Source organism: Passer domesticus, chromosome Z (genome assembly GCF_036417665.1).
Source record: "Passer domesticus isolate bPasDom1 chromosome Z, bPasDom1.hap1, whole genome shotgun sequence".
NCBI classification, from domain to species: Eukaryota; Metazoa; Chordata; class Aves; order Passeriformes; family Passeridae; genus Passer; species Passer domesticus.
This window is the reverse complement of record NC_087512.1, coordinates 75,091,625-75,115,668: the sequence shown is the minus strand read 5'-3', so window position 1 is coordinate 75,115,668 and position 24,044 is coordinate 75,091,625. Positions and strand designations below refer to the sequence as shown.

General features: G+C 39.6%; 2 protein-coding genes across 2 annotated transcripts; both read left to right on the top strand.

Annotated features, from left to right (window-relative positions):
• The first annotated feature begins 297 nt into the window (after window positions 1-297).
• On the top strand, window positions 298-8,594 carry MARVELD2 (MARVEL domain containing 2). The gene is made up of 6 exons (XM_064403240.1): window positions 298-1,379; window positions 2,964-2,996; window positions 4,068-4,204; window positions 5,049-5,220; window positions 5,630-5,680; window positions 6,604-8,594. Exons 1-6 carry the CDS (start codon window positions 300-302, stop codon window positions 6,718-6,720), a joined length of 1,590 nt encoding a protein of 529 aa, XP_064259310.1. The 5' UTR covers window positions 298-299; the 3' UTR covers window positions 6,721-8,594.
• A 2,077-nt stretch (window positions 8,595-10,671) lies between these two features.
• Window positions 10,672-22,986, top strand: GTF2H2 (general transcription factor IIH subunit 2). Its single transcript, XM_064403241.1, has 15 exons — window positions 10,672-11,679; window positions 11,769-11,846; window positions 12,809-12,845; window positions 13,461-13,547; window positions 14,415-14,465; window positions 14,858-14,912; window positions 15,651-15,756; window positions 16,711-16,801; window positions 16,965-17,052; window positions 17,604-17,711; window positions 18,872-18,935; window positions 19,791-19,894; window positions 21,713-21,815; window positions 22,109-22,148; window positions 22,573-22,986. Exons 1-15 carry the CDS (start codon window positions 11,282-11,284, stop codon window positions 22,690-22,692), a joined length of 1,530 nt encoding a protein of 509 aa, XP_064259311.1. The 5' UTR covers window positions 10,672-11,281; the 3' UTR covers window positions 22,693-22,986.
• The last annotated feature ends 1,058 nt before the right edge of the window (window positions 22,987-24,044 follow it).

Here is a 24,044-nt window from a genome sequence, read left to right as displayed (position 1 = left end):
CCCCGCCGCCGCACGGCGATTTCGGGAAAGCTCCCGCCGCTCCTGGCCGGGGCGGTCCCGCCACTCCCGGCCGGCCGGCCGGAAGCTCCCGCCTCCCCGGGCGAAGGCCGTGGGGCCGCCGCAGGTGAGGCCGCCGGGGCGCTGCAGGTGTTGGGCGACTCCTCCCGGGCCAGTGGGCGCTCTCCTCCCAGCTCGTCCTCCTCCAGCGCCGGCTGCCCTTGGGACCCCGCGGCAGTTCCCTCCCGTCGGGTGAGCCGAGCGGGGCCGGGGAGCGCCCGGGGCCGGGCCGAGCGCCGGCCATGTCGCGGAGCTCGCAGGGCGGGCGGCCCGGCCGGTCCCCGCTGCCCCGCGGGGCTAGCCCCGGCTCCGCCGCCGCCCCGCTGCCGCCGCCCCCGCTGCCCCTGCAGCCCCCCTTCGGCCCCGGCGGGGCCAGCCCGGGCCCCAGCGGGCCGGCAGAGCTCAAGCCGGTTCGGCGGTTCATCCCGGACTCGTGGAAGAACTTCTTCAAAGGGAGACGCCACCCCGGCTCCAGCTGGGATAGCACGGCCTCCGACATCAGGTACATTTCGGACGGGGTCGAGTGCTCGCCACCTGCCTCTCCCGCCCCGCTGCAGCCGGGGACCAGGACGGTGCCTGGCTCCTACACGGACCCATTCGGGGGGTCGGGCGGGAGCTACAACTCTCGGAAGGAGGCCGAGGCCATGCTGCCCTCCGGAGACCCCTCGGGCTCGCTGGAGCGCCGCGCCGGCACTGGGCAGACTTACAGCGAGCGGGTGGAGGAGTACCACCAGCGGTACGCCTACATGAAGTCCTGGGCAGGGCTGCTCAGGATCCTCGGCGTGGCCCAGCTGCTGCTTGGCGCCGCCGTCTTCGCCTGTGTCACCGCCTACGTACACAAGGACAACGAGTGGTACAACATGTTCGGGTACTCGCAGCCCTACGGATACGGGGCGGGCAGCGCCTACGGGGGATACTCCTACAGCGGGCCCAAAACCCCTTTCATCCTGGTGGTGGCGGGGATGGCGTGGATCGTCACCATAGTGCTGCTCGTGCTGGGCATGTCCATGTACTACCGAACTATCCTCCTCGATTCCAACTGGTGGCCTCTGACCGAGTTTGGGATCAATGTGGCCTTGTTCATCCTGTACATGTCGGCTGCCATAGTGTACGTAAACGATACCAACCGAGGTGGGCTCTGCTATTACCAGTTGTTCAAGACGCCGATAAATGCGGCTTTTTGCCGTGTGGAGGGCGGTCAGACTGCGGCAATCATCTTCTTGTTTGTCACGGTGATCCTCTATCTAATTAGTGCGATGGTTTCCCTAAAGTTGTGGAGGCACGAAGGGGCCAGGAGGCACAGGGAATTAATGGAACAGGAGGTAAGTCATTAGTTATCGCTTGCTATCTACCGGGTACCACATGATGGGGAGCAACTGTAAGATCTTACTGTGGTGTAGACGGTGTCAAATCGAGTGTCTTCTCTACAGCAAGTCTATAGCCCTGAGGCTGAATTTTAACCAGTCTTAGAAACTGCCAGATGAAAGGTGTTTTTAAGGTGTCAGATCCAAAGTCTTGAACGCATTTTTTTTTTGTTCTTTTTAATGTTTATAATTCGCCTTGGGTAAGGACCTGGCTCTGTTCTCTTCCTAATACTGGGCTCTCTTCTTCAGTCAGCTGATGAACTACTTCCTACTGTGTATTTTCCAAACAAAGGAAGAAACAAACAATGTTCATCTGTTCAGCAGGGTTAGGTGGCTTAAAGTCACCTAGCATTTATTCTAAATCTGTGCATTCAGCACATCAAGTGCTAGTGTGAATAAACCTAAGAATGTGAAATACTTATTTTTACTTTGCAAGCGAATCTCCAAGCAACTTCTTTATGCCTTTTCAGCTTTCCTCACAATAGTTATCAGCAAATATTTGTAGTAACAGCCTTGGCTAGATTTTGATGTCTCAAATTTCAGTCAGCCACATTTTTTTCATGACAAATATTTTGCCTCTCTACTGGCCTTGCCCATACTAGAAGCATTCAATATTTGCCTGGTTAATGATAAGCTGTAACAGTAGAGATTTAACACTCTTACCTAGAGAGTTCAAAGTAAATTGTGTAAAACTTCCTTTATTTGAAAACATCACCAAAAGACCCTTTAAAAATGAGTAAGGCTTATATAGCATGAAAATTAATGCACGTGAAATGTACATAAGCCTAATTTAAGGAAGGGTGAGGCTTTAAGGGATTTTAGAAGGAGAGTTTAAAGTTGCATTTCCTCTGCTCTGTGGCTGCAGTCTAATTTGCAGCATTTGGGTTTAGCGCTGGTTTCCAGTTCACCATCTTGCATAAAATTTAGACTTTTCTTTTGAAAACTAATTATAATTCTTCAATAAAAGTTTTTTAACCAACTGATAGTAGGTCCTGCAAGACTGAGGTGATTGCCAGAGTTGTACACAAAGTGTTCATTCTTCCCTGTTACCATCCAAGTGTCCACTTTTAGTCCACTAACTAAACATTTTCTAAAGGGAATACTTTAAGAAAAGAGGTTAGAGACTGGAGATGCTGTGCAAAACAGCTGCAGGTTGAGCTGCTGGTTAGTGCACTGTTGTGTGTTCCAGGCAATTGAATTAGGCTCAGCGTGTTAGTGAGTTAACTCGGGCTGGAATGTGAAACAATAATAAAGGAGCTTGAGAAGTGGATGGAGTATTTCCTGCAAGCTGTTCCTTACAGCTGTGCTCTGGGAATTCTTGTTGTTCTGGGGTTTGGGTGGTTGTTTTACTTAAACAAGTCTTTAAATCAGTGGATCTGAAAATATTCCTTGTGCTAAACCTCATCATACCTAAGTATAAATGTAATGTTCTGTACAGTATGATTTATAAAATGTTTAAATTTTAGGAGTCTGTGCTTTTGCATACTATTTTTGCTGAAAATAAAACTTAATTCTTTTCTTTCTTTTTTTTTTTTTTGGTAGATGAAAACACAATCCTTTTTTCCCGAAAAGAAGGTAGGATATAGGAATTTATCTTTCTGTTTACTGGCAATTCTAAATTATTATTTTCCTTGTGAATATTTTCATTTATTTCTTTATTTACTAATTTGATCTCAAAGAGATTAGCTTTAGTTTTTTAAGTTAGTTTGGACAGCAGTCTCCTACCTAGAGTATTCAAAAGGAGCTTGTAAAGAGCTTACTCCTAGGTTGGCTAGGTTATAAAATCTGTAAATTGCAAAATAGCAGATGTGATGGCTGCCTCTCCATGTGCTCTTACCCTTTTCTATGAGGTGACAAGATCTGTAGCGTTTATCACAGTTTGTCAGACATGACTAAAACAGCAGATCATTTGATGTGAGATAGGTTTGAGTCTCTATTCCTGGCTGTGTGCTTAATTTGCAAGAGAGCCAGTGGAAGCACAGTGGAGATGCCCTGTGAGTTGAGCTTCTTCCTTGATCTCCGAGACTGCTCCAAAGACCCCCTTGCCAGTTAAAGCACCAGCAGTGTTTCAGCCACACAAAGTGTCATCGCATACACTGCAAAGATTGTATGCCTTTCCAGAGAAATCATGATATATTAATTTCATCCTTAAATGTCTCCTGGTAGACATTGTGAATTTCCTACCACTGTTTTCTCTGTTGATTCAGTACTGGATCAGGATCCTTCTGTTTATGTTCCAAGATTTCATGTTTTTTTACTTCTGGATCAAGGGATGAATTGTGCAGTAGGAAACAAGGAGAATAGGAAGCTCCAAAGAACTGAATTATTCCAGTTCATTCATAAATTAAATGAATACTGAAGGCAACTTCCTTACACTATTTTTTTAAGACATGCAAACAGATCTTTCAAAACCTTCAGAAGTATTTATCTGTACTGCTGTTAGGACAAACCTAAGAAAAATACTGTGTGAGAAGCATTACTGTAAGTCATTAAACTGATTTTCTAATTACAATAAGAGTTGTAAGAAGTATCTGTGATTGGCGTCTACTGATGCTCAATACATGCATCTCTGTCTTAAAATTGCATATTTTGTGATTTATGGAAAACTGATTTCATTAAGAATAAATTCTTTCTCTTTTAAAACAGTATGAAGGTGATGACAGACCAAGGGAAGAAGTCAGTTACAGGCAGCTCAAATCACTGGAAAGAAAACCAGAACTGCTTAATGGTCATATACCTGCAGGCCACATTCCTAAACCTATAGTGATGCCAGACTACTTAGCGTAAGTGACTTGTTTTTGATGGACCAACTTAGTGGAGGATACTTGAATAATGTTTTTCACTCTGCATTTCTCCAATGTATGCTTGTGGTTTCTCCCCTATGCACATGCTATGGGAACTCATAATTTGGTGTTAAGTTAACATTAAAAAGGAGAGAGGATGGGGATGGTATCAGTGCCATAAGACCAGTAACTATAAGTAAGGAGTCTTAATTTAAAAAATAACCCCCCACAAACCTCAAATGTTGAAGGAGAATGTCATAATCTAGCAAGTACATTAGCTGCCAAAGGAACAGAAGACCACTATATAGATATTAGAGGAAAAAACTAAAATACATGGGAAATTGCCTTTTTAGGGCCTGAAATTTGACTACTCTTATACTTTCTAATGCTGAGTTTGTAACGTGATCCCTTTTAAAGGGTAGGCCTTTCCAAGTCTGATATCATAAATTAATTTTTACATTATTTGCTATGGGCACAAAAAAAAAAAGGGAGGTTTCACCTGAATATTAGGAAAGTATTTTTCTCTTTGAGGGTTGGTACAAGTTTCCCAGAGAGACTGAGTCTCCATGCTTGGAATTATCAAAAGGTGTGTGAACATATTCCTGGTCTAAGTATTCCTGACTGTGCAGGAGGTCAGATCAGATAACCTCCAGATGTCTCCTACAACCTCAGCTATACTGTGATTCTCTGATTTCAATGCTTTACAGACATGCAAATTTCAGCAGGTTACGAGATTAGCAAAAGATACAGAAATACACTGCCAAGGTGAAGAGTCTAAATGTTGTTCGTACGAAAGTTGTATCTCTAAAACTGACTGATTCCTAAATTTCTTTTTTTGTTTCAGGAAATACCCTGTAATTCAAACAAATGAAATGAGAGACCGGTACAAAGCAGTATTCAATGATCAGTTTGCTGAGTATAAAGAACTGTCTATGGAAGTTCATGCTGTATTAAAAAAGTTTGATGAGCTGGATGCACTGCTGAAACAACTTCCACACCATCCTGAAAGCATATATGTAAGCCCCTGTGAAATGAGCTCATGGAAAATAGCTGTATTAGGTGGTATTAGGCAGTTTTTGGCTGTCTTCAGCTAGGGCACGATGTCTTCTAGTGCTGGCTGTGACCTGGTGTGAGAGGAAGTTTCCCCATATGTTACATCATCTTCGGGCATTAATTAGGGATACTAAGTTCCAGTTGAGACATATACCTGCTTTTCTGGGGGTTTTTGTTTCTTTGTTTCATACTAGTAGCTTTTAAGTTTTAGTGAGTCACAGTTGATGTATTTTCATTATTTCTCAAATACAAGATTTACATCTAAAATTTTATAACCACGAGGTATTGATCAAATGATAATGAGTATTTTGTAGTATGTACATACATATATTGAGCACACTCAAAGTTTAAAAATCTGTGGTTTCTCATTAGGAGCAGGAAAGGATATCAAAAGTTCTGCAAGAATACAAGAAGAAGAAAAACGTGAGTGTTATAAATTCACATTGCTATTGAATCTAGTGACTAGCAAAGAGAGTGTAAACAGAATATTTCTCACGCTAGGCAGATTTCAGTATCTCAGGGTACCTGGAGTGTTTTGTGTATTTTGTCTTCTAAAACTTCAGCAATGACACAACCCATATACTCACACCAACAAGCATTTATGAGAATAATGATTCCAGTAACCACATGTAGGGAAAAACCTCAAACCACAAATCAAGAGTTGAGCGTTTTCATCTTCTGAGAGTATGCTTAATCTCTTAGCATTCTGCTTTCAAAAGGTTAGTTCAGTTGTATTCACTGACTGACACAGACAATGGATAAAAACAGAAAATACAGTCTTATATTTGAAAAGAAGTTTTGTATTTTTTTGAGGCATGGAATTTAGACACTCTCAAAAAGTAATTTGCAGTGTAATCAAAGAGGTTTCTCTTTGTAATTTTTAAATGCAGGCAGCAAATATGTGTCTGTGTTCCATTAAAAACATTATGCATTACAAATACAATTTTTTTTCTCCATGAAATTCAGAGTCTGTGTCCATGTTAATTAAGCTTCTTTGCTTTTTTGGGGGGAAGGGTGTATCACACGTACAACAAATACATGTGTAAAATCTAAATTATGTAGTAGAATGTCATTTATATTTGCATTTTTCTGCTTTAAATGCTGAAACAACTCCCACAGCTCTATTTATTAAGTAACTACAGCATATGAAGGCAGAACATTTTCTTCTGGGCTTTCATGAAGGAAGGGGAAACAGGAAATAAGAAAGGGCCAGGGGAAAAGAGTGTGATTTTTTTGAGAATGTTCACATACTGTCCTTTTAGCAAGAAGATAATCGATAATAGACTATTCTTGGAAGAGTCTGAAAGCCTAATATATTAATGTAAAGGTTTTTGTATTTTTGGCAGGATCCTTCATTTCTAGAGAAAAAGGAGCGTTGTGAATATCTGAAGAATAAGCTTTCTCACATAAAACAACGAATTCAGGACTATGATAAAGTTATGAATTGGAATGTAGAAACTTAGTGATGCCTTCACGTCATGGATACTATTTTCTGGTTTAAAAATCAATATGTGTATTTTAACCTATTTATTTACTCTTTGAACAGTACGCTTATGGGGATTACTTAATCACTGTCATATGTTTGGATGTTGTACATTACTGATAGGTTTTGTATGCAGATCCAATTGTAATTGAAGTTATGAGATAAGTTAGGAAACTGCTGCTAACATTCTGCTTTCATTAGTGCAAATCCTGGCCTCTTAAATACAAATACTTTATTTGAAAATACTTCATTTTTAAATTAGCAAAGCCTGCCAGAGAAAGCAGTTTCCAAATATCTTGGGGAAACTGCACAGAAATGCTGTTAACAATTTTGCATTTTATTTATATGTGACATCTTAATGATATCAGAAAGAGCTGAGCTGTTCTGTGTGGGGTTTGATGCACTGCCCAATTGTATTGAATATTTTCAGCAATTCAGGAACTAGTTTAATAAGAATTTTTGTATTGCATTTCCAAATGCTGTCAATTATACCAAGAATCATCTTGAATTTTGCCTAACAAAAAAGGAAAAATAACTTCTTATTTAACCAGCTGGGGGAGGGGTACTTGGGTTTGGTTTTTTTATTGTCTTCTTCAGAGGTGATGCAACAAATCTATACCTGGCCTTAAAGGAATAGAGGTACAGGATGAGGCATATTAATGTCCCATTAGTGTTGCTTTAGGTCAGTGTGCTCTGCCTGCCTTCTGGATCATGCTGTTAGGGGTACAAGTGTTTAAGGGCGTCACTCTTCATCAGCAAGTAACAGGACTTCCTGTCCATGCAGCAGCTGTTAATGAACTTGGCATTCAGAGAGCAAGTACAGCAAAATGAATTCTCTTTCAAAGTATAAATTGTTAGTATCCTCTTCAAGGCCAGATAAAATGTATTAAAATACATACTTTCCAGAGCATATTTGCATAAATTCTATATATATATTTTTATATTTTCTTGGGGATATTATGCTGGCAATAGATTTGTATGTGCAAGTATTTTCATAAGCCAGTAGATTTTCTCTTTGTATCTTTTTCATATCTTTATTTACTTTAACTTTTTTACTTACTATAATTGTTAGAAGCATTGATAGTATTTGTACAGTTTTTTACAACTGCAATTTGTCTGTTCTGAAATATGTTTTTTTAATATTAAAAAACCCACCAGTGTAGCCATATTACTCTATTCCTTATAAAGACATTTTGTTTGGGAAAGGTGCTCTGATTACAGTTACTGCAAATTTTTGTTAGTGATTTGAAAGAAAGTTTTAACTTCTGCCTTAATTTAAAGGAACAACATCAGGAAAGCCATTTCCAGTTTAGTGTGGTCATGGTAGTACTACCTCTGCTCTTCACTGTTGGAAATGTATTAACATACCTCACTCTGACCATTGTAGCCCTGCTGGTTTTTCATTTCTTATTGTTCATGCTGCAGTCCTGATGGTCATACACCCACCTTCCTATTTGTAAAATTGACATTCCAATTTTATCAGCCTTTTAATTCCAAGAGCTTTAGTGGATGAAGTAAATAGCACCAAATGCCATGGGAACACTGAGAGAATTTGAAAATTTGGCACCTCTTCATTTCAAAGCCTTCAATCTCATCTACTGGAAGGTGCCTCGGTATTTTCATCATTCTGAGAACACATGGCAGCCAGTGCTATGCCTTGTTCTCTCTCTGCCTTTTCAGTGCCTTTCTCTCAGGTTCTGGTTTGTATTCATTTCAAAGGAGAAACCTCTCTTTCTTATAAAGGAGACGGGCCAATTTTTTATACTTGTTGTGCTGAATACTTGTTAAATTGTTCTTTGTAAGAGAAGTACTTGTCCAGATCTCCACAATCTAAATAAATGACCTCTCACTGCACATCCAGGTTTCTCATTTTTTCTCAGTGACAATTCTGGGCATTGTATCAATAACAGAAGATTAGCACAAGTTTGAGGATCAACTGGTGTTCATAAAGTGCTAGCAATAACATGACTAATGTTTTCTTTGGAAGATTCACAGTCTGCACACTTAATAGGTTTTACTTCTGTAGGATAGACCCAGGTGCAGGCTACTTTTGACAGTGGTCTGAGTTTTAGTCTTTGAGAAACTGGCTCCTGGTCCCTCAGACAGTGTCTGCATAGCCTGTGGAGAACCACTGTTCTGCTTCTTTCCTACAAAGTTTCCAAAAAAATGGATAGGGAAAAGGGAACATACCTGTGCCTGGAATAAGGAGATTAAGTGGCAACATCTGTATGTGGATTCTTGTGTTTCCCAGCAAGATGCCACAGGTGTGGCCAAGTAGATTTTCCAAATGTTGGGAAGAGAATCTGGGAGAGGAATATTCCCTTCTGCCCGCCTTTTGGGTTCCAAACAGGATGGATGCAGGGCATGACAGAAGTAAGCTACCATCCTAAGGTAGACAGGCCATCCTAAATCTGCAGCAACGTGTTGCAACCGTTAAAGTAAATTACTTGCTCAGTCCTGTGTCTGTTGCAGGCCGCGGGGCTGCTAAAGCACCTCTGGTGTGTACCGTCTGTGCACTGGTTTTGCTCTCACCTACCAATGGACAACTGAAAAGGGTCTTGTCTACGATGCTACAGACATGCTGGAGAAAAACTGTTAGTCTAAGATTAGTCTAACATGTTCCCTTCTCAGAGAAATTGAGATGAATGAAATAAGAATTAATGGCTGGAAGCTGAAGAAACTTGGAGGGAGGCAGAAATCAGGACAAAAATGATGGGAGAATCCCTCAATCTGAGTTACCATAAGAACTATCAAGGAAAGTGGCCTTTTGATATTCTTAAAGAAAAGAAGGCATACTCCAGACAAAACAGAAGTTTTATATGATTATCACCTCAGTCTCTCTGTGCAGTCCCTCTAGGTTCAGCTCTGAACCTGTATTTTTGCATGTATGTGTAAACAAAGTGCTGTGGTCTTACCTGTGTGACTGGGTTTTTGCAGAAGGTAATTAACACATAAATTAATCACCAAGGAATACAGCCTTACATCAGTGGGCTTGTTTTTAATTACAGCCTCTCCTCAAACCCCGAGTGTGTGCAACAAGGAGTTTTATCCTTCAGTCTTCCTCTTAGAAAATGCTCACCTGGCTGCACAGATCTACAAATTGAGATACTCAAGATTCTTTGTGGTTTTTACAAATACCGTAGTTTCTAAACTGTATTTGTGTTTCTTCTTGTCTTTGTAAGCAGTTGGGTATCCTAGATCAAAACAACTGTGGCAATATTGGCATACTTTTTACTGAACTGTATATTTTTTCAGGCCACATAAAGTGACTAACAAACATACCCAAAATTTTGTCTTGCACAATAGTCTGACCAGCTTTCATGCCAGCATAGTGACTGCAAATGCTCATGGCAATGAAAAACCTAATTGCTTTGAAATTGTAAAAGAAGGTGTCCAGTATGTTACTTGTGAATTTCAAAATCGTGGTGGGATTTCAAGCACTTGTATGATAAAGTTTTACAGAATTACTGTATATCCTATGTTCCAGTCCAGCACTGAAATTCTTGGTCTTGAGAATAAAAAATACTCCTGTTCTGAAAGAAGTCTCGTTTCTCACTTATTTTTATTCCAAGTGCAAGCTTATACAACACTTCATTTCAGTGTTTTATAGATTGGATTTTTTCCTTCTAAAGAAAAAACGGTGTATGTTCTAATGGGAGTTGTTCAAACAACAACTATTTTAGTACCAAGAAGCAAATCCTGACTTTGCAAAGAATTCTTCTTTTCCTGTCTTCAGACTGCTTTCCTTCAAAAAAATAATTGTTTTTTCCCAGGTATGGTTTAACTGAAAGCTAATTAATTTATTCTCTCTTTCCGTTATAATTATACGCTGCTCCTGGTAAATGCAATAAGCTGAAGGGTATGGAAGTGGTTAGTTTTGCCCCACTCTTGTTTCAAGAATTGTTACTACTGTTTACATGTTTTCTTCCTCACGTATTGTCTTACTTGGATGCAGAGTGAGGCTCCTCAGGAACGGATGTTCAGTAACTTTCCTGCAATTCAAGAGCTGAAGCCCAGTCTTGGCATGCTTCCACTGTATCCAGCAAAGTTTTAATTGTTTTGCAGAGCAATCACCAATTAGCTCAGCAAGTTCTGAGCTAATCCTCACTGTGGTGCTTATGAAACTCTTGGTGACGTGACATGAGTACTCAGAAATATTTTAGGTAGATGGAAAACATGATTACTTAACATCAAAATACCTGAAACTTCTTGCTTTTGCTGGCGGGCTGATACATGGCAGCCTTCATTAACCGGCGTATGAGCACAATAATGTGTTAAAATCCAGTGCTTTTGCCAGGCTCCTGTGTTGTTCCATTAATTACTGAAATGTCTTCGGTTAGTGGCAGAAGCGCCACCGAGACGCAGGCAGCGCCATGAGCCTGGCGGCGCCGCCCGCCTCACGGAGCTCCGCGCCCGCGCCAGCGATGTCTCCGTGAGCCGTCTTCCCTAGGCGCTCGTCCTCTCCCTCGATGTCTCCGTAAGCCGCCTTCCCTAGGCGCTCGTCCTCTCCATGGCCGCACTTGGAGGGTTTTGATGATGCTATGGAAAACACCACGGAACCTCCCCGGAACGGTCGCTCCGCGGCCCGGGCGGCGGCCGGGAGGGTTTGGCGGCGCACCGAGGCGGAAGAGGGAGGGCGCCAACGTGTCGGGGCCTGGCTGCGGCCGCGGGTCGGGGTCCGGGTCCGGGTCCGTGTCCTGCGGCTCTACTCAGCCCTCCTCGGCTGCCCTTGGGCCCTTCGCACTCTCCAGTGTCCCTCGGCTCGTCTCAGAGCCCCTCTCCGCCCCGCTGTTCTTCCCGCAGTCCCCTCGTCGCCCCCGAGCTGCCCTGGTAGTCCCTCAGCGCCCCGCATCTGCCCTGCTCTCCCCTCCGCCGCCGCGGAGATGGATGACGAGCCCGAGCGGACCAAGCGCTGGGAAGGAGGCTATGAAAGGACATGGTATGCTTTTCCCCCCTCACCTTTCTCTCCTTTCTGGCGAAAGAGGAGGAAAAACCTCTCTGCCCACCGTAACAGTCTGTTCTGCGTAGGGAGATTCTTAAGGAAGACGAATCCGGGTCGTTGAAGGCAACCATCGAGGACATTCTCTTCAAGGCAAAGAGGAAAAGGTATGTGGTGTGGCCACGAGCCTGCTAATAGCACTGACTTGGTCACTTATAATGGCTTGATCATCCTGAGCCTGGGTCCTGTGGGTGAATTAACCATAAGGCATGCCTGCAGGATGTTTTTATGTTCTTTCTCCTTCAGAGGGGCAGGTGTATGCCAGAAAAAATGGTGAAAAATTAATTTTTATCTTCTAACACTGAATGCTTACAAGCTGTGTATCCCATGTGTTTGCAAGCTACAGGTCTTGATCTGATGAAACACTGCAGAGCACTGCAGCTGCAATCTGCACAACTTAGAGGAATCTTCCTTTTTTTTTTTTTTTTTTAATATACAAATCAGAGAATCACAGGATAGTTTAGGTTGGGAGGGACCTTAAAGATCATCTCACTCCAACCTGCCACGAGCAGGGACACCTTTCAGTGGACCAGATTGCTCAGAGCCCCATCCAAACTGGCCTTGAGCTCTCCCAGGGATGGGGCATCCACAGCTTCTCAGGACAACCTGCTCCGTGCCTCACTACCCTCATTGTAAACACATGTTTATCTCCAATCTAAATCAACCCTCTTTTAGTTAAAAACATTGCTCCTTGTCCTGTTATCTATCCTGTCAGCAGAATCTACCTTCTGGTATCAGGGCTACAGATTTCTCTTTCAAATTTCAGAAAAATGGCTAGAAAAAAATCCTAAGTTTTGTGTTATTTCAAGTTATTTTAGAACTTGATTTGTCAACATTTGATAGAATTTTAAAGCTTCATCAAACTTGGTAGTAAGAAATAGTTCGTATTTATTTTCTGAGAGTTTTGAAATCTGTGATTGAGCTGTGGAGTTTTTCAGCATGAATAAGTGTCTGCAGTTTGTTGCTTCTACATTTTAGCCAGAAGTCTAGTATAGGATTTGTTTGGACTTTTGATTTAGGAGCCATTCACTCATTTGAATTTGACTTAAATCCTTCTGTGTTTTGTTAGACTCTATGAGCACCATGGACAAGTTCGGCTTGGAATGGTATGTTAACACCTTACCCTCTTCTGTCCTTAGTCCAAACCCGTTTGGCTAGAGGTGGTGTGCCAGATCTGAAATTCATTTCTCCTGGCCTAGCATTCCTCATGCCAAACCTTGTGGTTTCTGCTGTTATTTACTGGCTTTTTTAAAGCACTCTTTGTTAGTTGGCAGTGTGTACGTGCAGCATGGCTGTTCAGGGTTGGAGGTTTGGCACACAGGGTGTGTTTGGCAGTGCTCACACTGTCCATTTCTCTTCATGTGAAAAATGGACGTGATGGAAACGGGTTGTAAGTAACCACATTGCTTTGTACAATACTGCAATACTGAGCTCTTCAGATGAAGGCATGAATGCTCAAGCTATGCGTGTTCTGTGGCTTGTCATGAGAATGATAAGAGGAGAAGAGCAATGTGCATTTTTCAAGAGAGGGGTTTTTTTTTTTCATTTTAAGAAAAAAGTGGAAGAATTTGTTACTTTTCAGTAGCTGTTAATTGCACCTCTGAATCTACTGAATCTTCCCCGTTAGAAGGAGGAAGTAGTGGCTTTTTAAAGTAAATGGAATAGTGAATTCATTTCAATGCGTATTCTGAGAGTGATTTTCACATATGGTGGACATGCAGATGCGTCACCTTTACGTGGTTGTTGATGGATCAAGGACGATGGAGGACCAAGACTTAAAACCGAACAGACTTACTTGCACTCTGAAGGTATTCCTGCACTAAACTTTTTGTCTTACTGAGCCACCATCTCTCTATAAACTGCTTGTGTTTTGAGTTTCAAAGAATTGCAGTCTCCTGTATCTGCGTAGCCTCATCTCTCATCCCTGCATTCGTTTCCTTGTTTCTGCCTGTCACTTTCCTGTTTTTTGAATAGTAAAATCTGTGTGGCATTGTTTTGCCTTGCACGTGTACTTGTGTACAGTAAAAACACTTTGCACGGGTGCGTTATGGGAAGACACATTTGGAAACTATGTGGAAAGTGTTTCCCAAATTAAGGGGACGACATGCTCTCATCACACATCTAGAATTGGTTTGTATTTTTTTTTTCTTACAGTTGGGTTTTTTAATGAATTTTTATTTGAAAGGATGCTGGATGAGAGTTGAATTGATTGCTGTTTCAGATTGTGGGGGACTTGAACTGTGTACCTTGTGTTCTGTATGGTCTTCCCCAACAATACTTGAGCATGAAATCCTGGATTTTGGTGGTTTTGTACAGAGTAGTGCTTTTTGGTGTATTGAAAACCTCCATTTGAACCAGCAGGAATCTAGAACTTCAACACAGGACATGAGTAAAATAAGGCAGGGTGTAGTTTCTGAAATCTCATTTAATTGCTTACTTGGGATGAAGGGGGAGTGATAGTGTGAAAGAAGAATGGAAAGAAAAGGCTCATTTCCCCATTTTTGCGTTATCCAACTACTTTGTTTTGCTTTTTAGTGATACTAGATGTTTTGCATCTACTTCATGCATATGTAATAAGTATGTTTTAAATTAATTAAACATAAATAAGTATGTTTTTAATTAATTGATTAACTAATTAAAAATTAGTTTTTAATTGCCTTAACTTTTCTTTATAGTTACTGGAATATTTTGTTGAAGAGTACTTTGACCAGAATCCTATTAGTCAGGTATGTACAACCAAGCAAGAAACAAATAATAGAAAACTGTTTTAGAAGGTAGTTTTGGTTATAACACTACAAAGTAAACTTTTCAATTTTTCAAGTGTACCTTCCCATCCTTTATTCATCAGTCTAGTGATTCTTGTTTCTGCATGTTTCTGCAATTAGAATTTTAGATTATTTCTTTTTGTACCTTTTGGCAGTGGTAATGAAAATACAGCAGTGTTTATAAACTGATGCATCATGTTGTGTGCTGTTGTTACACTTGAAGTAAAACTTTTATAGACTTGTACGGTTAAAAAATTCTGGTCCATAAAGACATAAAAAATATAGTAACATTCTAAATAAACTCATTGTAAAACTTTCTAATAAAAGTTTGGTCTTTTTTTCCCCCTTTTCAGATTGGCTTAATTGTAACCAAGAGTAAAAGAGCTGAAAAAATGACGGAACTCTCAGGTAGGGAAGTAGTATTCTTTTCTTAAATTGCAGATGTTTTTATCCTTTTCATTGGTGTTCTAAGTTCTGCCTGGTACACTGCTGAAAATGAAGTTATCATAATGAGTTTTAATTTAAAAGATAAATTATTGTAAGTTGTTTGAAAACATAATCTACATTTTGATCTGCTTTGCTCCAGAATTGTCATTGTGTGCTTGTTTGCGATCAAGTCTCAACCAGAATGCAACTCAGATTTGTTCTGATTTCCCTATAGTTAATTTTCTACCCTGTTTGTTACAACATCTGTGTTTTTTGTGAGATCTGATCAAATGTTAAGAAGTCAAGGTTTGTTTGGTTCCTGCCTGCTGTTACGCCAGTCTCTGTGGCTTCAGCAGGTTTCAGTTAGGAGATTGAGGATCAGTCAATCTTTGAACAATGATTTGAGGATAACAATGATTTTTCTGTTTGTGGGACATGTCACACTCATGTTGAGTGCTTAATGATACCCAACAGTGATTTTACTCTTTTTGGCTTCTAAACTTTCTGGCATCTGAGTGCCCACAGAGTAAAAGTCTTTTTTACTCTTTTCTACATTCTGATCAAAATACCAATTTTTTTCTAAGGAAAAATACAGATCCGTTCCACTCTGAAACCAGTCCCTGTTATTGTACAAGTACATTTCATTACGTATGCACTTTAAATATTTCTGTTCTTTAATGTGTTGTATCAGTTAAATTTATTGCATTTTTTCACTTACAGGAAACTCAAAAAAGCATGTAACTGCTCTGAAGAAAGCAGTGGATATGAATTGCAGTGGAGAGCCTTCTCTATATAATTCCCTAAATTTGGCCATGCAGACTTTAAAGTTAGTATATTCAAGGAGGTTTTATATTTTCTTTGTGATTGTGACTTTAGAGGGGCAGAGACAGAATTTTTTCTAAGTAGCATCTTGCATCATGCTGACTTGAGTCTTTAAAAGGTGACTTTATATCCTCTTACAAATCATTAAGTAAAATACTCTAGTAGTGCAGAAGTTTATTTTCTACCACTAGATGCTTGTATTTAGGGGTGTGCTTCTTACAGAAATGAGATTTGAAAACCAAGTTGATGATGGTATGTAGATATTGTCATGAAAGACACTGCAATTATTTTTTACTCAAGGGCTGTGGTATAAGAGAGGACATAATTAAGGGTTAATAATGTAAGAGAACAGGAAAGGAAACAGTATTGTGTTGCAATAATCTTGTGAGAGTTTTGGCATACTTTAGAAAGATCAATTTTCAGGTAGAATAGATTCAGAGCACTTTTTTGCAATGTGAGGTATTGAAATGTATCCCAGTTTGTGGAAGACTGAATAAAGAATTACAGCTAAAGATGCTGACTGAACAAAGTGGATAATCAGTGTCATGAAAAGCTATTTAATTACGAGCAGGAAGAGAGTTTTCACCTAAGAACCAGAAGTAATTAAAAGTAATGGATTTACACTTAAAAATTGATTAGAGCTTTTTAAGAACCCGGGAAGACATACTAGTGTGCTAGTTTGAAGATGAATTTTACTTGTGAGTATGGCTAAGGTACAAAGGATTCATATCAGCAAATAATCAGGTAACAACTACACATTTAAATACTGTATTTTAGATATTGGAAAAGTTTGGCTTTCAGAAGGTGAAAATCTAGTGCTCAGACAAGGATCTTATCACAGTTTGTAGAGGACTTCATATCATGTCATCTTTTGACTTCAGCACATTAAGGTCCTTGGAGATGTTATCATACAAATAGTTTAGTGTGCATAAGTAAATTAACTGTGTGCTTTCCTCAGACACATGCCAGGACATACGAGCAGAGAGGTTTTGGTGGTCCTCAGCAGTCTGACGACATGTGATCCAGCCAACATCTATGATCTAATTAAGGTACAGAACTGAAGTTTGACTACTGCATTGAACATCCAAGCTGCTGGAGGAAAAACAGGCAGTAGCAGTGTCATCACCCATTAATTTTTGTTTAAGACTTAGAACCTTTTTACTGTTTCTTGTTCTGCACATGAATTGAGTTGCTTTTTTTCTCTATTTTAAGTGTTTAAAAGCAGTAAAGATCAGAGTATCTGTCATCGGCCTAAGTGCTGAAGTTCGAGTTTGTACAGTACTTGCCCGAGAAACTGGTGGTATGTATCTGAAGTTCAGTAATTATATTACTACCATAGGTTTAAAATCAAAATTAAGTAATATTTGTTACTGCATTTTGACATTTTTAAGGATAAATGTTTTCTGGTGTGCTGCCAGAAAATTAAAGAGTTGCCCAAACCTACAAAATATACAGTAGTAAGTGAAATTACTACCAGCCGGTAGCTGCAGCTCTAGAGAGAAGAAATACATATATTTTCAAACCTTTTGTTTCATATATAAAGGTATGTGATGTGGAACTTCATCAGTGTAACATGTTAATATCCATTGCTACAGTGGTAACACTTACAGTATCATTACTACAGTGTAATGTTGGAGAAAAAGATCTGTGCCTTCATATCTAATTTAACATTCTGTTATTACTAGTTTTAAAACTTGTCATTTACTGTAGCATTAACAGGGCTGCTTTTTAGGAACAGGTTTGGATAAATTGTGTTTTCTACCTAAGTTGTTTTCTGTCATTTGAGTATGTATTTGGGTTTTTTTTTTTTACTCATAACCTGACAGTAAGGCATTTCTTTGTTTGTGACAGGAACATACCACGTTATTTTGGATGAAAGTCATTACAAGGAACTGCTGATGCACCATGTCAGTCCTCCACCTGCCAGTTCAACTTCTGAGTGTTCCCTTATTCGAATGGGTAGGATATGGTTTTGTCAAACTCCTAGCGTGAGATTTTGTCTTTTTCTTTATTTGCCTCTTCTCTGTTAAGGAAGTACAGATAATAAGATGCGTAATAAACACATTGTGCAATATTTTTTTTGTTTTTAACTTCTATTTTGCTAGATAAATATCACTTTTATTGATGTTATTCCTGCAGAATAGTCAGTTTTTAGATAAAGTTTATTAAGTAAGACAAATTACTGAACAGAATTTGGAAGCAGTTAAGTGGAACAATATTGATGGTACAGTATTTGTTATAAATTTAATACTTAGTAATGAAGGATGAAAAACTATTCTTTCTCCCTCTGCTTTTTTCCCTGCAGAAAGTAACTGTTACAACTATTAATGGATTTAAGAACCATAGGTAGTACATGTTTATTAGCAGCTTCTTGAGTGTTCTTTCAAGAAACAGATTACCTTTTCTTTTCTTGATCTTTTTCTCAATAAATTTAAACTTGGAGTTACACCAGAATAGGAACTCTAATGGTACAAAGTAGAGCATTGGGTTCTCACTTTCATCCACCCTTTTCATATATAAGAATGTATGTATTTTTATGTCTATATATAGATAATGAAAAGGTTCGTAGGTAAAGCCTGAGCAGTAGTTGGAAAAACCAACTTCTCACCTGTTATCATCTGTAGAAAGTTAATGATAGAAAAAAAGAAAGAAAGATACCAGTCTCCAAAAAGTCCTGTAGTCTCATTTGTCATATATTGCACTTAGAAGGTGAATATAGGCTGGATGGATGCATATAAAAGTATTTCCCCTTAATTAGAAACTGTTGTATAAGTGAACATTTGTATGCTGTTCATTCTGCCTTCTTACCATTTCACATATTGTACTTTTTAACTGTTCTTATAAAATGGGGTTCCAGTGCACTTCAGTTAACACAAAGTCTATGGCAAAGACATTTTTTCAGTTAGGGGGAAGTGAAGTCAGGGAGGTGTGCGTGTAGGTAGAGACCTTTGGGGGAAGAATTTGATACTAGCAAGAGTGTATCAGTGCTCTTGTAATAACAAATGGGAAATAGATAGGCCTGAATGTCTAGAATGATCTTTGAACTTCTTCATTGAAGTAAGAAACTGACACATTATTGCATGTTTAAAATTTTTATTATGGGATGTTTTTCTCTTCAGGTTTTCCTCAGCATACTATTGCTTCTCTGTCTGATCAAGATGCAAAGCCTTCCTTTAGCATGGCGTAAGTAGCATGGATTAGAATTCAATGAGCTGATAAGAATTCACTATTAACTAGTCACATTTAGAAAATCTGCTTGACAATGAAAGTATTGCAAAATATTCTGAAAAAAAGAGTAAGCCATGTATTGTGGCTTCTCAGCAGACATTTATTTCCATTGGTAGCTCCAGTATTAACAGTATCCTCTGTTAAATATGTGTTCTAAAATTTGCATTTAAGTTTTTTTTAGATAGTAAATGGTACTTAGTTCTGTTACACAGTGATTGCAGCACACAGGTGCTACAAGGTGTTAAAGTAATTACTTGCAGCTCATTATTTAATTACTACTGTCATTATAAAAGATATCTATGAGGATGGAAGGGTATTATCTGAATAAAGTATTTTTAATTTATTTCTTAACATGATTTTAAAGGGAAGTTTAAAATAGAGGCCTCATTTCATGACTGTGCCCTTCTCAGTGAAAAGAATCATTGTTTTCCAGGTGATAGGGGAGTCTGAATTTCAGAATGAAACAGTGTCTCACAGCATGTGCTATTTGAAAGAATAATTACTATGTGCATCTTAGAGGCAATAGAATATTTTTGTGTCTAAAAAGAAACAAGCATGCAGTTATTGCTCATTTCTTTATTTTTAAAGATTGTCTCCTTTATATGGAAACATTTGGTGTTTGGTTCCTGTGGGAAAATGTGGTCACTGGTACCTGCCCGCATCAACTGTTTTCTGACACTTACGCATTAAACTGTTACATACAGTTTAATGAAGCTTTTTAAATTATTTGATGTGAAAATAACATTATTTTTACTTATGTAGTAGCATGGTATTATTTCTTAAGTACTGGATTGTTTCTTTCTACTGTAGGCAACTGGAAAATAACAGTGACCCAGGTCTTACACTAGGTGGATATTTTTGTCCTCAGTGCAGAGCCAAATACTGTGAGCTTCCTGTGGAATGCAAAATCTGTGGTAAGTCACAACAAGAGATGAGCAGATGAATCAGCAGTTCATGGTTAGAGAGTTAAGGGGAAGAAAATTCAGCTATACTTACTAATTAAAAGCCAGCTCTGCTTAAAGAGTCCCGCATTTCTGTGATCTGGGATGTCAGCTTTGTACAAGTGTCTCTCAGGACTATAGCTGTAACAGTAAAGCTTTGTGATATTCCTTGGTATAAGGAATATACCTAAGGCAAAGCGGGGAAGAGAGATGCACATGGGAATGGTAACTTCTCAAGAATCCTCATTTAACTAAACACACCCATGTTTCAGAGACCTCAGTGCGAGGCCGTGAAAATAGAGTGCTTTGAAGCAGGAGGACAGAAGTACTCTCCTCTCCATGAGTATGTGGGTGAAAGATTTCCAAGTTGAACCAAGGGCTGGCTGGAGAGTTATAAACAGGAACCCTTTGGTCTTGCAAATGTTAATGCACTGTGCAACCAATGATGCCTGCCTCCATTGCTCTTAGTGAGGGTGGGAGGGAGGATTAGTGTGGTTTATAGTATTAATATTGTGAGGGGGTACTGTTCTAGCTTCCACAGGCTTATGACTGAAGCACAGGAGGTATTACCAGGATGTGTATATTTGGCTGGAGGATTAAATAATTGTGGGTTTGGGTCACTTTATCCTAGTTTAATTTCAAGTTTTTCCTACCAGTGAAACCATGAGTTTCATTCCAGCAGGCGTATAGTGTAACTGGAGAAATCATGTGTATCTGCAGTGGATGCTCCACAAATGCAGTGATCAGGAGAACAACAGTTTAGACATTTACAGTGTGAGGGAGTGAGGGAATGAGTGAGACATTTGTGCCAGCCCATGCCCCATCTGTTCTCATGGTCTTATCCGAGCTGGCGACTCAGCCCTACGCACTCCCACACACTGGTGAGATGGGGGAGAGAATCAGAGAGTAAAAATGAGAAAACTCAGAGGTGGTGTTAAAGGCAATTGAAAAGTTACAGCAAAGGCTGTGCACACAAGACAAGCAAAGTAATTGGTTCACCACTTCCCATCAGCAGAATCTCCAGGAAAGCAGGACTCCCATCATGGGTAAAAGTTACTTGAGAAAGTAAATGCCATCATCCCAAACATTCTCCCCTTTCCATCTTCTCCACCCAGCTTTATAGGCTGCGCATGATGCCACATGGTGTGGGATATGCCTTTGTTCTCCTGCTGCACTGTTGACTGCAATCCTGACTGTATCCCCTCCTAATGCCTTGTGCACTACTCACCGGTGGAGTAAGAAACAGAAGGGGCCTTGATTGTGTGTAAACACTGTTCAGCAGTAAAAAAAAGATTCTTGCCTAATCAGTCCTGTTTCCAGCATAAATCCAAAACATAGCCACGTGATAGACAGTGTGACAAAAATTAACTGGTTTAAAACCAGCAGACTTGTGTTAGCTGAAATGGGGCTGTAGCATGGTTTTGGCAGTAGTATAGCAATCTGTAGTAGAGCTTTGTAACAGGGCATCATTATCGCTGGTGGTGTGATACAGCAGAACCATCATTGCCAAAAGGAGCTTCCTAACTTCACCACTGTGTGTTGTAAATGTCTTTCTAAAGGCCAAGTTAAACCTTTCCAGTAGAAATTTGATCATTTTGCTCGTTCTTTGTGTTTGGGTTTAAAACTGAATTCAGGTTTGGCCAATGGAACAAGTAATTTTACTTTTTAAAGTTCTTAGCTCTCAACCACTGAGTAATTAAAATATTATTTTTCCTTTTTACTTTATTTGATACAGAAAAGCTTTTCAGTAAATCTTCCCTTGTAACAATTTTGGTGTCTCTCTGTTTGCAGGTCTTACACTAGTGTCTGCACCTCACCTGGCTCGGTCTTACCATCACTTGTTTCCTTTAGATGCCTTCCAGGAAGTTCCACTGGAAGAATACAAAGGGGAACGGTATGCAAATCTTACTTCTGATAATGAGTGTACTTGTGGATCCTATAACGTTTTTATCACAAAAGTAAGAACAGCTGGCAACAGCTTCTTTGCTGCTGGAGATCCTGGGTGTTTGGGTGGTGTGGGGCACCTTAGCATTAAGAAATATTTCTAGTTTCCATGATCTGTGTTCAGTTGACTAGCTGAAAAAATTGCCAGAAATTGTTACTATGTATGAGATCTTTTTTTAAACATTGATTTACAGAGTCTTGACTCTTTTTTTTTTCACATAAAATAAAAAAAAATTCTTTTAGGTATTGTCAAGGCTGCCAGGGAGAAATGAAAGATCAAAATGTAAGTATGTTGAATGGCATTGTAATTTGCTTTGAGGAATGTGAGAAATAGAGATGATCCTTTAGCATTATATTCTAAAGACCAGAAAAATACTTGTGAAAGTTAATGTAATGGTTAACTAGAGTTATGTGTTAAACAGTCACACTTTCTAAACTGCAAAGTCTGTAGAAGTGTGGGAAGGAATTTCTTAGGGAGCTGCATTAAAAAAAAAGCTTCCACTCTCAGCCATTTGGAAGCATTTACAGTGACCTGAGCTCAAGCCTGCAGATACACTTGCTGTCAGAAGCTTTAATTCAGTTGAGTTTCTTTGATGCTAACAGTGTAGTCTGTTTAGATTATCTTAATGATGTAACTGTTGCCCTACTATAGTGCTATGATAATAATTTTTGCTAATTTGACTTGTCTTTCTATCCTTCCCACACAGGTGTACATATGCAAAGTGTGTCAGAATGCATTTTGTGTGGAATGTGATGTGTTTGTTCATGATGCACTGCACTGCTGTCCCGGCTGTATTCACGAGCACCCTGCTCCTGTATCTGTATGATCTCGTATCTTTTTTAAAAGTGCTTTATCCTTGTCATTCTTGCATGAATCTAATTAGTTTATTCAGCCATCGCTTTTACTGACACATCTCTGAACAAGAAGGTGATTACAGAGGGATGCACAGTGGAATAGGAGCAAATGTTAATTTTCTTATTATTTTATTACTTTTAATATATACTTGAGTTATCTGTATCTATTTTTTGTTGTTGTCTAAAGAACTGTCTTTTTCTAGCTTTTGTTGTAATAACGTGTATATTTGTAAATGTGAAAGTGATAAAACTGCTTTTTATGATAATATGATGATTCATCTTCGTTTGTTCAAAAAGAAGCCTTGAAAATACATTTTACACATCTGTTGTTACAAACTTCTGGTTTTGGCGGATGGTGGATTTCTGTAGATCTGTCTTGGTTTGAAAAGACAGGTGTTTGCTAAGGAAGGCAGGAGCCTCTCTTGAAATGGAAAATCCCTCTGAATTATTATAATTTTGAAATTAATGGGCTCTGAGACAAATGAATGAGAGTAGGAATAACAGTTCTTTATTAGGAAAGAATAAAAAAAAAAGGAGTAATACAAAAAACACTGACCAGACGCCCTGTGGGTCGGAGTTGGTAGCAATCCAATTGAATGGTGGCTGCAGTCCTCCTGGAGTGACAGGTTTGATTCTGTTGGAGCAGTGACCCTGTAGAAGGGTGCAGTTTTCCTCTGACAGTCCAGTGGTGATGTAGATGGGCCTGGTACTCGTCTAGGAATACAGTGGGAAAAGTGGGAAAAGGCTGCTGTGGTATTTGGGGTCTCAGATGATATCCAGATAGGAATGCTTGGCTCCTTGCCCTGGGCCAAGCATCTCCCATTGGGATGATGTAATTTTATCAGTCATATGGTGAGACTCAATCACCCACTAACAGGATATTTCCTGGAGGGAGGATTGGTAGTGGAAGAGATAAAGAAAACTTCCCAATTAACAGAAGATAACTGCCCCACTTCTAACAGATGGCAGTAGAATACACACACCCAGCCACATCTTGCATTGGCAACCTAATACAAGATCAAAGTACTCTTTTGCAAGAATTTAACCAAGATGTTCTTGAGCAATGAATTGGTGGACATTTCATATATTAGTTTCAAGTACTGAGTATTCACCTTGGCATTTGGTAAGGCAGCTCAAATACAGCTGTTACAAATGTGCTGAAAACATATTTTAGGTTGTAATGGTGCAAGTCAAAGCTAACTTAATTCTATTACTCCTGTGTCTGCATTAAGTTTCAATTTTTTTGTAGGAGGGTACGACTGCTGAAAGGTAGTGAACTTGCAAAAGGGCAATACCTGAATTAATACAAACTATTGTTTGGTGG